This window comes from Alligator sinensis, unplaced genomic scaffold (assembly GCF_000455745.1).
Source record: "Alligator sinensis unplaced genomic scaffold, ASM45574v1 scaffold77_2, whole genome shotgun sequence".
Taxonomy (NCBI): Eukaryota; Metazoa; Chordata; order Crocodylia; family Alligatoridae; genus Alligator; species Alligator sinensis.
Genome location: NW_005842016.1, coordinates 1111541 through 1125138, shown reverse-complemented (window position 1 = coordinate 1125138; position 13598 = coordinate 1111541). Strand labels below are relative to the sequence as shown.

The 13598-nt window shown below is 45.3% G+C and overlaps 1 protein-coding gene across 1 annotated transcript in view; it reads right to left on the bottom strand.

Moving 5' to 3' along the window:
• The window catches only part of DNAH9 (dynein axonemal heavy chain 9), a 524795-nt gene that overhangs the window by 294039 nt on the left and 217158 nt on the right, over positions 1-13598 (bottom strand). Inside the window, exons 37-38 of the mRNA XM_025202178.1 lie at positions 7456-7629; positions 6439-6646 (exon numbers count right to left, since the gene is read on the bottom strand). Of these exons, the coding sequence (XP_025057963.1) occupies positions 6439-6646; positions 7456-7629 (382 nt within the window). The remainder of the gene's footprint in view (positions 1-6438; positions 6647-7455; positions 7630-13598) is intronic.

Genomic DNA, 13598 nt, shown 5'->3' with positions numbered 1-13598 from the left:
TCCTGATGACCCTGGGGCTCCAGCTGCACCTTGACCCATCCCCCCACCCGTGGTCTGAGCTCAGTTATTTCAGAGACTTCACAGAGAACCCAGGCATTTGGGGATGTGGACACGTGAGCTACTCAGTGGAAGGAGGAAGCAATTGCAACACCCCTGGATCCTCCCCCTTCTTACAACTGTTTGCAGGCACAACTATTTGAGTGAGCAGATGACTCACTGTGTGTTTGTATTCATATGAGAGTTTATAAATCATGTTAGGTTCAAAATGAAAACACAAAGCTACATGGATAGGCCAGGTCTACAAAGGGTATGCTAAGCACACAGAGGCAGATACTCTGCCAATGTAAACTGTTATAAATCCATTGTGCACAGTTTAGATCAACTGAAGATCTGCCCCATGGAGCTCCTAAGAACTGCTCACTCTAGTTCTTACAAACCCCTATACTGAAAGACACTTTGTAAATGAAATCACTGCTTTAAAATTTTCCTTCTTTCCTTTTTCTTTAAAAACAAAAATCACTGTGTCTGAGTTTTACCAAGCAGCCAATTGACAATCTACACAGAAAAGAGGAAATTAATTGTAAAAAATGAGCAGTAAAGAACAATTTAACAACAAATCTTTCCTAACAAATGCAGACACCAAAGCTATGTCTGATTCACTCATACTCATTCACACAGTAGATGACTTAGTCATATATACTTAGAAAAAGAGAGCTCCAAAATTAAGCCATAGCTCACAGTCTGAGTAAATAAAAAAGGATGCCAGATCTGCCTATATAAATCTCACCAACTGCATATGTTTGCACAGTTCATATGGAGACAAATGAGAGAGAGAAAGTTCTTTTACTCAGTTAGGAAGGCTTGAAGACAAAAGGCTTGCATTTTCATTCTTTCAGAAGAGCTCTTTTGAAAGACTACTGGTGCTTTCTGGGAAAAAAAAAAAATTAAAAGGTAATTTGGAGAAGGAAGAATGGAATATAAAAAAGTGGTGTTCCCCAGTCATTCTCAGAGGGTGAAATTCATCCTTTCATATTGGACCAAAGTGACATAAGGGGACACGAACAATGTGCCTAGATCTCTGGATAGGAGTGTTACATCCATAGTGTAAAAGAGGGCGTTCATGGGAGGGAATATGCAGGACAGAGAGATGGAGTAGTGATCAGAGTATGGACAACTTCCTGATTATTGGTAGTTAAGAATACTTTTTCAGTTTGGTGCTCCACAGCAGGTTCTGGAGAAGCATAGTAACATAGGACTGGAACAGGCCTCTTAGGCCAGTAAATCTAGTCCCTATATTCTCATATGACCGTTTAACTAAGGGTTCTCCAAAAGTCACCATTTCAAACCTTCCTATGTACCTAGAAGGCACAAACCAGAAGGTACATATGGACATTCAGGGAGGTTAGGCAGAGGTTATATCAGGAGGGGGGCTAGCAGGTCCTCAGAGGGACTTGGGGAATGGACTCCCCACCCCCCCACCCCAGGACCAGGGGCTACTTTTAGACGTCTCCTCCCCCTTGCCCCAAAAAGCAACCCCCCACAGAGAATCAACCCTCCCCCCAATCCCACCCACCCCTCCCTGCACCCCAACTTATTTCCTCAGCTCCTAGCACCGGCAAACGCTGGTAAAACCAACATTGAGAGCAGCTTGTGGAACAGTGTATTTGGGGGGCAGGCTGGTCCATGGTGGGGGGGAGGTCCATCTGGGAATGGGGTAAAGGGCTGAGGGGCTAAACATAGCCTACTACCAGGGAGTGGGTAGGAAAAGTGCAGCTCCGGGCTGGGGCCAGGGTGTGGGCTTTCCCAGGACCAGGTATGTGCTGGGTGCTATACAGAAGTTCACGTAGTTCAGTCTTCTCAGGTCCAATCTACATTATGTTACGTTGGAGGTACAGTTAACTTAGATTGGGTTGGCCATGTTAGACCAATCTAAACTTCCTGAACTTCTGTACAGTTCACACTTAGAACCACCTAACTAGGGATGTAGGTGTAAGGTCCTTCCTGTATGAACTAAGTTAGATTGGGTGGCCATTTTTAATGCTGTCCAAATGTCTATATGTACCCAGAAACACCACTGATACTCTATGACATGCTATAAGAAGAAGTAGGGGAGATGAGAGCATTGCCAATGTTGTCTTACTAAAATGGCAGAAAAGTATTTGATCAGTACCTAACTCAGAGGATCCTAGAATAAGAACCATGTCCCATGCTAAAAAGATCTCCCCCACTACACACTGACTGCAATTCTGACTTAAGTAATAACATTTTTTCCAGACATCAGATTTGACTGTAAGTAGGTGTGTCTACATGAGACACTTTACTGTGCAGTAGAGCAAATTACTACGCAGTAAGTATCACCATCTGCACATGCAGACACTTACTATGCAGTAATTTGCTCTACTCTGCAGTTAATTTGGTACCTGCAAATGCTGGTAGCAAATTAACTGAGGAGTAGCTACTATGCAGTAAGGCACATGTAGACAGCTGACTGGGAGCAAATTTGCCCCCAGTCAGCTCAGCAGCAGGGGGCAGAAGATCGCTTTCTGCCCCTGGGAGCTGCCTAATGCCAGAGAGGGTTCTGGTGGTGGAGCCTCAGCCAGGACAATGTCCCCCTGCCCTAGTGGAAGGGAGCTTCCAGCCCAACACTCCAATTGTGGAGCAGAGGCTGGGAGCTCCCTGCATGAAGAGAGTTTGCCACCCAGCCTAGAGCTGGCTGGGACCTGTCCTAGACTGGAACAGTTCCTGGCCACCCCCAGGCTATTCAGGGATGTCTGGATATGCAGCCTGGAGCTGGATGGGAACTGCCCAAAATGGGAAAGTTCCCAGCCAGCTCTGGGCTGCATGTGCAGAATTCCCCACACAGCCCAGGGCTGGGCAGAAACTGTCTCAGTCGGGGGCAGGTCCCAGTCCTGCAGCTCTTTCCCAGCCCTGTGCCCCGACTGGGCGATCAAGGCAGGGGCAGGGGCTTGGGAAGAGCTGCAGGGGAGGGGCAGGTCCCAGCCCTCTCCCCCGATCCACCAGTGGGGCAGCTAGCAGTGAGCTCCCTGTTGGGTGGGAAATCCCTGCCCAGACAGGGGCTCGCTGCTAGCTGCCCCACTGATAGATTGGGGCAGGAGCCTGAGATCTGCCCCCCCCCAGCTCTTTCCAAGCCCCTTGTGCCCAATCGGGGAGCCAGAGCCAGGGTCTCCATGATGCCAAGGCAAGGGGACATTGTCCCACCCCAGATTCCACCATTGGAGCTCACCCTGGCAGTAGGCAGCTCTTGGGAGTAGGGAGCAATCTCCCCACCCCCCACCAGAAGATAGCAGTCTTCTGGCCTCCTGCTCTCTGCCAGGCCCTGCATCCAGAGGTGGAAAGCAGGGTGGGAGCAAACCTCTCAAATGCTTGCATGTGTAGACACCTGCCCAAGGTGCAGTAAATTACTTTGCAGTAATTTACTCCAGAGTAAGCCCCTCTAGCAGCATTTCAACATGTAGACACACCCAGTATGACTTTCAGTGAAAGACCCAGGAACCTCTAAATTTTCTAAGTACCAGCCTAGTCTAACCCTTCCTCCCTAGTCCCCACCCCCCTCAAATCCTTAGCTGCAGCCAATGTCCAGTGCTTCAGAGCAGGGGTTTTCAATTCTTTTTTAACAAGTGACCCCTGGCGGCCCCTTTTTAGTAAGTGTCCCCCCGGGGGGAGGGACGGCAAGCAACTGGACTAAGCGGGTCAGAACGAGTGGGGGTGTGGCGAATGGTGGAGCGGTGGCAATGCAACATCTGTGTGGCCCTGCTTTTTCCCTGCCTCAGCCCTGCTCCTGTGAGGCAGCAGCATGGGGTGGTGGTGCTCCATCCTCACTCACCCCTGTGTACCCCCGGGACCTTTCAAAGTACCCAACCCCTGGCTGACAACTGCTGCTTCAGAGGAAGGCAAAAAAATTCCCAGAAGCCAATACTATTTATGAAAGGGAAAAAAAAATGTTTGCTAACCCCTGCAAGTGACCAGCCAAAGTGCTGAAGCTTGGGGTTGCTAGACCTCTACCACACTGCAGAACTACCTCTATACCCAAACATGCACATTGCAAGTACTTGATTTTGCATATAACACAAGGTGATTTCTGAACCAAGACCCTTTATCCTATCATGCTATTTCTTCCATAACATATTGAGTTTTATCATATAACAAATAAGATTCCTGGCCACCACTACGTTGCTCAGACACTGGGCCAATACTTCCATAAGTTCAGCTATGTGTAACGCTGGCATGGATTTACTTGTAATATTATGTCAGCTTGCATTTGCTTGTGATCTAAATGGCATTCTCTTTAAAAGCAACTCTTGCTGCCCATCTCATTCCATACGAATTCCTCTCTTCATTCAAGTTCAAGGTTGATCTAAAATCACTGTTAAATTCATAAAGATGTTAATAATCTATGCATTCCTAGCATACAATATCCATGCAAACATTTCAAATAAAAGCTAAATGCTTATTTGAAGAGTTTTAATTAAACCATGCCCAAATTCCTACCTGACTTCACCTACTATTACAGAAGAGAGCATTTATTCCATCACTGCAGCTATGAATGGCGTTTTTTAAAACATTAACATAAGTTCTTTTTCCCCCATCATAAATGATTAGAGGAAATACAAAGGGAGAATGTAACAGGGCTCAGAGGACCCTGCTACCTTAAGAGGAAAAGTGCAGCAGGCAACACCTGCAATCAGATGCAGGCAGAAGGCTAAGGGATAGCTACAAAAGGGTAAGCAGCCAGGGGAAGCTGGAGATAAGGATTACAGGGCTACAAGTAATTTCTGCAGATTCAGGAAAGTATCCTGAAGATTGGGAGGGAGTCAGCAAATAGGGGATGGGGCTTTGTTGTAATGTAGAGACCTGAGGTAGGGTTTTTAGTCTAAGTCAGAGACTGGTTAGTGTGGGTTTTGTTTTGGTTGAACTGGAGGTTTGGGAGTGGCTAAAGGGGCAGACTGAGATGACAGGGCCTTCTGAGAAGCACTCTGTGCTTTGAACCCTACAAGAGTCTGGGACCCACTGGGCTCAAGGCAGCAAAGCAGCAGCCCTGCAAGGGTTAGGGGCTGGCGTGAGTTGGGAGTAGAGGTAGGTGAGCTGATTTTAATACAGGGCTAGAGGGCCCAGCAAATGGAGCTAAGAGTAAAACCCACAAGGCATGGGGGTGGTTACAGAGGAGGGTGGACTCAACACTTCATGGCCCTAAGGCATGGTTAGGGCCAGGAGGCCATGATTAGGACTAGTAGGGCACAATCAGTGCCAGTGAGGCACAGAATTGGAGTTAGTGGACTTAGGGTCTGTTGGTGAGAAGGGTTAAACAGTTTGAGCTAGGCCAAGTGCAGATTCATCAGGCTCAATCAAGGACTCTGCAGGGGGAGCATCCCAAAGCAACATCACAATGCATCAGTGTGACAAGTGAAGCAGTAAAGGGGGTTAGCCTGAGGAGCTGGAGTGGGGCAGGATTAATTCCCCACCATGAGGGGGTGTCATGGATGCCCTTGGGGCTAGTCTTGAAACAGGGAACCAAAAAAGAACTGAAGTGGATCATATCCATGAGCTATTGCAATGGCAACAATACACACAAGACTGCATGCCACTAAGAATGGAAAATAACAAGGCAAAGCCTAGAGTGGAGTGACAGCAACTACAGGGGAAAGGGCTGCTTGCTTTTTCTTTCATCCCCAGTTGGAATGAATCTCTGCAATACTTCACCAACTGCCCCATTCCTATATTGCCGCCCACCCAATAAAAAACTGAATGGCTCCTCTCCCTGTCAACTAATCCAAATTCACCCCCTAGCTTGCACTGACTGAACTTGGCTGCCCTGAACTGTGAGAAAGGCTCATGTGTCCCTGGGGAGCTGTAATCTCTTTGGCCTAGTTTTATAAGAAATATGACTTTTTCTTGACTCTGGGAGCCCCAAAAGACTTGGCTCCCTGACTGAGTCACAGGCCAGAGAAACTGGTGATGCTGACACATGTGCACCTCTGACTACTCTTAGCTCTAGCAGATGGCTTTGCCTCCTGTTTCCTAGGAAAACACTCCAATAGTGTCTCCGTAAGCCTACTCCACTACCATGTGCAATGTCAGAGCTACATGGATTGTGGGGAGACCTTGAATGGCCTGTGACTTCCTTTCACAGCAATCAGTGACAAACTGTCATGTTTACACTGAGAGAAGGAAGGGATAATGTCAAAAAAAAATATGTTTCACAGTGGAATTCAGAGTTCAGAGGTTTCTGTGAAACACTAATGTCAATAAAACTAAGCTTCAGCCTTTGAAGGTGCCTTCCCCAACTATTCAGAATGCTCACTACAGTGTCTCCAGTTGCCCTTCACACCCAACTGTGAATTCATTTATGCTTGTCAAATGGGAAAATTATTGTTTAACTTGTGCCTCCAAGGAATTCTAATAGCCCATCTGTTATCTTACCTTGAAGCATGGCTGAGGTGGTGTAATAGTTGAATGGAACATTCTTCACCATGTACTCATCAGTATCCAGTGAAGAGAGTTTGCTTCCTACCAGCACAGATTTCCCAGTGCCTGCATTACCCACAAGCATGACTGGCCTCCGTTGTTCCAGGAGCTTGTCCATGAAGTACCTTACTCGTATGGTTTCACTGGTAGGCACCAGACAAGCCTACAGAAAGCAAGGTGGAAACACGCAGTGAGTCTCAAACCAACCTTCCTCTTGCAGCCATAGTCAGATGACAGGTGTGGGAGAATCCTGATCAAGCCAAGCAAGATACAAACATGTAAGGAAACATGTAAGGCAGCACCTTACATTGGTGCTGCCAAAGCAAGCAGCACCAATGTTCAATAAACCCCTGCCCGACACTTAAATTGAAAGTTTGATAACTGCCTTGGTGAAACTGTGTCTCATTAGTAAAATAGGTTTTCCCAGGGGCTGATCAAAATGTTTCCATCGTAAGTGTTTCCTGATGAAACTTGTGTAACTAAACACATTTTCATTAAAATCTCTTTCTGTGGAAAAGTTCCATTTTGTCAAAAAAATCTACCTCAAAAGTGAAATATTTCATTTTTTCAGGTAAAAAATGAATTACTTTGTGATATTGCTACAGTGAATTTTCATGAAAAGATCCATGCAGCATGAGGATATGTGACTAATAATTGGGACAGCACTATATTTTTGCAGGTAATCTTGATCCAATTTGCCCCACCTAGCAAACACATTCCCATTCACTGTAACAAGAGTATCATTTCTGTAATGAACCTTTTTTTTGTAATCACAAAAGACTAAGCCAGTTGGGCAGCTTAATAACTTTAGAATTAATATATTTACCGTAGAATGTCACTTTTATTAACAAACATTCATTTTATCACTCCAGTGCTAATGAATCATAGTGTAAAGAGATGCAATGTGCACACAGACACACATATATAGCTCCTATATTCTTTAAAAGCAGAAAAGCAAACAGATTGACTTACTTGTAATGGCAGTTCTGGATCAAATTCAAATTTGGGGATAAGTTTAGACCAAGGCTCAAACTTCTTTGTTTCTGGATCAATGTAAAAATCAAAGACAGTTCCCTGAGAAGGAAACTTGATGGTCTTAAACTCAGTCACCCACCACTTACTGAACTCTACTCTGTAGTCTACAAGCTGCAAGACAAAATGGGGAAAACATAGGTTAAACTGCAGAAAATAATTTTTGATGGGAAAGGTTATCTAAACGATCTCCCTAGCCCTTATCTATGATCCCTAGTGTTCTGCTCAGACTGTTTCCATATCAGAATATTTTATAGCCTAACAAAATTGTGCCAGGGCCTTTCTCCTAATATTTAGCTTAATTTTTCATTTTTGCACTTTACTCATGCTACTCCTATTTATAGCCATAAATGCATCTTTCTTGTGTTGTTCATTCTACATATGCGTTAAACTACTTAGATTGGTTGCAAAGAGTTTCCATGATCCTGATTCCCATCGTGTTTAGCCAAAGTATGCAAGTATGTATCAGTTTGTTCTGTCTTAGCATCCTTACTCATCTTGTTTCACCATATCCTGCACTTCCTACTATGCCTAACAGTATACACCAAAAATCAATGAAGGAAGGATGACAATTGTAAGTTAGACACTGAACTGGGACTCCAAAGGTATAGATTTAGTCCCCTGGTCCACCAGAGAAATCCTGTGTAACAATGGGCAAGTCACTTAGAGTGCCTACACAGGTTACAATTTTTACATGATCGGGCCCCTAAAAGCACTCTACAGCCATGATGTAACATGCATGCACAGCAGCAGAGCACTTCTAAAATGGCCAATTACGTGAGAGAGGTGTGGTTCAGGAGAGGTATGGTTCAGAAGCTGCCTCGGAGGCTGCTGGAGCACCCCCACTTGCTGGCCAGGGCCAGTACTGGCTGGCTTCAGCCCCGCCTCCGACCAAACAGGTGAACATTTGTTGGGTTGGGGTTGGATGGGCTCCAACTCATGGTGCTTTATGTAAAGTGCCATGAATTAGAGCAGGGCCCTAAATATCTGTAGGGCCCCTTTTTTACTCTGGCTTTATTTCCCACATATACAATGGAAATAATGGCATTTTATCCTGTGAGTGTTAAGAAAAAAAATGTTCCTTAATGTCTCTGAGGTGTTCAGAGGCTATAGTGGGAATGCCTCAATGGTATATTTAATGTATGCAGATTTTCCAAAATCTCACTGAATCTCTCTCATGATTTATTTCTCCTTAGATTTATTTGCTGTGCATTTTCTTCCAAAACAGAAACCCTGATATTTCTACCAGCTCAACAAACCTGTATCAGAAAGCACTGATTTTCACTAAGTTTTAACTGGTGCCTTGTGTGAAAAATTGCAGGCCATTTGCCATCTTGAACTACTCAAGAACCCCCCAACAATCAGTTTTCTAAAAAAATATTGCTATCTAGGATTTTGCTGCTCAGAGAGGCTGAATAACTGTATTTCGTAGTTTTCTTGTTGCTGTAATTCCTCAGTATTGGATGCAGATAAACCTGCCTTCAACAAGGATATAGATGCATCACCGCTAAAAGCTCTCTCGCAAGGGTACCTCACCACTGTGCAGAAGTGCCTCCAGCTCCACTGTAATTTGCCATTCACTTTCTCTTATGTGATTTAACTGGAGCAATTTAGTTCCAACTCATGTTGCCAAAGATGTGTTAACCTTGAGCTGTTTCCTCCATAAGAACCCCTTGTGGATTGTTGCTAATTTCAGAACCTTGAAATAGCAAATCTATCATCTATTTTATATAGGGATTTCACACACACTGGACAAGCATACAGTCATTCAAAGATTTCCTGATTGTTTATCCTGACATTTCATCAGCAAAAGGTCAGAGCAAAGGGCACGTTCAGTGGTAAGCAATAAACAGATTTTATATTTGATTATTTTTCATGAGGCTACTGCTTGGTCTTGTACAGTCTGCTATATGTTTAGATTCCCAGCTCAGATATCAAAAGAAGAAATACATAGTCTAGCATCATAAGCAAAGATTCTGGGCTAAATCCTATTTCAACTTTACATGTCCTGCCCCCTCCAATCTCTCCTGCAGGGTTTGCCCTGGATGGCAACTCTGTTTGTCACTCCATTCCTTAGAAGACTGTACTATGTTTATGTGAGCTCCATGGTGGAACAGAATCACCCAGGTATGTGTATCACTCCATTTTACTCCAAAAACCTTAAGTACAGAAAAACATGCCTAATGAGTTCGGGCTCCTATAGATGTGCAGTGTGGCTGATCCAATGTGATGTAAATCCAGAACATCAGAGCAGATTCAATTAACTGAATCTGCTTGGGCGCAGAAATTGTTCCAGCAGCCTCCAGTGTCATGTATATCAGTGGCCAGGCACCAAAAAATGGTGGTGGGGTGCTTTGAATTAAATGAGCTTTAGTTCAATGCACGCCACTGACATTTCTTGGTGCAGGGATGCTGATGCATGATGCTCAGGTGCTTTTAATTATCGTGGCTTGCTAAATAAAGCACCCCCCACCACCATCTCCCAGAGCATGTCTATCAAAACCCTTTATGACCAAAACCAGAGGCCCTCCTCTTTAGTGGTCAAGGTACTTCCCCAGGAAGAACTGACCCAGGTTCACATTCTTTCTCTTCACTAGAGTTGAGTGAACATTCTTCTCCCATTTCCCAGGAAAGTGATCTGGCTAGCTATCAGGCCATGGGTTAGGCATTGCCTGAACACTTACTAGTCCTCCTCCTAAAATTGACCTATAAGGCAGCCAGGAGAGGAAGATGTGTGGGACCGGGAGGAAAATAAGGGGTAGCAGAGGAATCAGGGAGATCAGTGTTATCCTGAACAGGTGGGTGCAGCCTGAGATTCAAACCATGATCCACAGCACCCATAGGCAAAGACTAGGCTGTAGCATCATCAGGCAACTAGCTATGCATCTGCTCTAGCTCAGGCTGAATCCTCCCATGAGGACTAGATGAAAAGTGTGATTAGAAACAATCAGCATGGATTCACCAGGGGCAAGTCATGCCTGACCAACCTGACTGCCTTCTATGACATGGTGACTGGCTCTGTGGATGTGGGGAGACTGGTGGATGTGGTACACCTTGACTTTAGCAAGGCTTTTGATACCACATCCTCACAGGCAAGCCAAGAAAGTATAGTCTGGATGAATAGACTGTAAGGTGGATAGAAAACTAGCTGAAGCATCGGGCTCATAGATTAGTAATCCATGGCTCAATGTCTAGTTGGCAGCCGGTATCAAGTGAAGTTTCCCAGGGGGTGGTCCTGGGACTTGTTTTTTGCAATATCTTCATCAACGACTTGGAAGATGGTATAGAGTGCATCCTCAGCAAGTTTGCAGATTACACCAAGCTGGCAGGGGATGGTGGGGGCGGAGAGTAGTGGTTATGCTGGAGGGTAGGGCTAGGATCCAGAGTGACCTAGACAATTTGGAGAATTGGGCCAAAAGGAATCTCATAAGGTTCAACAAGGACAAGTGCAAAGTCCTGCTCTTAGGATGGAGTAGCCCCATTCATCAGTATAGGCTAGTGACTGTGACTGGCTGGGCAGCAGCTCTGCAGAAAAGGACCTGGGGGTTCCAGTAGACAATAAGCTGACAATGTGTCTTTGTTGCTGAGAAGGCTGATAGCATACTAGGCTGCCTTGGTAGATGTGTTGTCAGTAGGTCAAGGGAAATGATTATTCCCCTCTATTCAGCACTGGTGAGGCCACATCTCAAGTACTGTGTTCATTTTGGGCACCCCACTACAGAAAGGATGTGGACAAATTGGAGAGAGTCAAGCGGAGGGGAACAAAAATGGTGAAGAGGTTGGGGAATAAACTTATGAGGAAAGACTGAGGGAATTGGGCTTATTTAGTCTATAGAAGAGGAGACTTAGGGGGGGATTTAATAGCAGCCTTCAACTACTTGAAGGGAGGTTGTGAAGAGGATGGAGCTAGACTGTTTTCAGTAGTGGCAGATGACAGAACAAGGAACAAATGTCTCAAGTTACAGCAAGGGAAGTTTAGATTAGATATTAGAAAGAATTTTCTCACTAGATGTGTAGTAAAACACTGGAATAGGCTACCCAGAGAAGTGGTGGAAGCTCCATCCTTGGGGGTTTTCAAAACCTGGCTAGACAAAGCTTTGGCTGGGATGATCTAGTTGGGGATGGCCCTGCTTTGAGCAGGGGGTTGGATTAGATGACCTCCTGAGGTCCCTTCCAAACCCCATTTTCTATGATTCTATGACTAGTAGCTTTTAAAACTACCGGGAAACCAAGAAACAGCCTTGCTGTACCAAACTGAGCCATATAGCAGAAAGGTAGTGGTAGGAGCATCAGCTGACAAAACAGATGTGATGTGGGTTAAGGGTTGGAATAAAATACCCATCTTTCTCTTTCCTACAAAAGACCTCAGGAGGAGGAAGGTAGTGTCTGTATGAGTTGCTTGAGACAGTGTTGAACTGAGATAGACAGAGTGATGTACCATTAAAGTTCTAGCATCTTGGAGGGTATGCAAGTTTGGGAAGAAGGCACCTCAGAAACCCTTTGCTACCCGTACTATAGTAACAATATAGGTTTTCCAATGGGTAGGGGTGACCATGTTTCAGAAGAGCTGGAGTGAAGATCATTCTTAAACCAACACCATCTCTTTTCCTTGCTTGTTTCTCCCATTAATCTTTTATCATGGCACTCATAAAAAGGCTGAAAACCCCCAAAAATGAGAAACTGACCTTAGAAATTAAGTCAAGTTTGTTTGATTTAACAATTTGTTTGCTCATGCCCAATTTGTTTCATACAAGCTGATGGCACTGGAGACTAAGATCTCCTATTAATCCACTAGCTGGATATGCAAAGTGTAGCAACACCAGCAGCAGCCTTCACAGGGTCCACTAGGGACATGAGTTTTGAACTGGAGATTCCACTTCCATACATGTATAGTCATAGATGTTAGGGTCAGAAGGGACCTCAGTAGATCATCAAGTCCAACCCCCTGCCCTGGGCAGGAAAGACCGCTGGGGTGCTCAGACGACCCCAGCTAGGTGCTTGTCCAGTCTCTTCTTGAAGACCCCCAAGGTAGGCAAGAGCACCACCCCCCTTGGCAGCCCATTCCAGATTCTGGCAACCGTTACTATGAATAAGTTCTTTCTAATGTCAAACCTAAACCTGCTCCCTGTCAATTTGTGGCCATTGTTCCTAGTTACTCCAGGGGGTGCCCTAGTAAATAGAGCATCTCCTATTGTCTACTGCCCTCTCCTGATGAATTTATAGGCAGCCACAAACCACCTCTCAGCCTTCTGTTGAGAAGGGTGAAGGGATCCCGGTCTCTCAGTCTCTCCTCATAGGGCCTTGCCTGCAGGCTTCTGACTATGTGAGTGGCCCTCCTCTGAAGCCTCTCCAGATTCTCCATGTCCCTCTTGAAGTGTGGCGCCCAAAACTGGAAACAGCACTCCAACTGCGGCCTGACCAGTGCCGCATAGAGGGGAAGCATCACCTCCCTGGACCTGTTCGTCATGCATCTGCTAATGCATGATAAAGTGCAGTTAGTCACATTGATGACTCATGTTCATCTTGGAGTCAGCTATGATTCCAAGATCCCTCTCTGCTGCTGTGCTGCTGAGAAGGTCATCCTCCAGACTGTAAGTGTGTTGGTGGTTCTTTTGCTCAGGTACAGCACTTTGTGTGTGTCTCTGTTGAACTGCATCCTATTTCATTCTGCCCATTTTTCCAACCTGTCCATATCAACCTGGATCCATTCTCTACCCTCTGGTGTGTTAACTTTCCCCTATAATTTGGTATCATCTGAGAAACAGAACAGGGTGCTCTCCACACACTCATCCAAGTCATTGATGATGACACTGAATAGCACTGGTCCAAGGACCAAGCCTTGTGGGAATCCACTGCCCACATCTTTCCAGGTCAATACCGACTAATCCACCACCACTCTCTGGGTGTGAACTCTAAGCCAATTTGCCATCCACCTGACCATGTTTTTTAGATATATAGGGAGTAAAAGGAAGGCCCAGGGAGGAATAGGACCCCTGCTAAATGGGCAGAAACAATTGGTGACAGACAGAGGGGACAAGGCTGAACTCCTCAACGAGTTCTTTGCCTCAGTGTTCCTAAGTGAG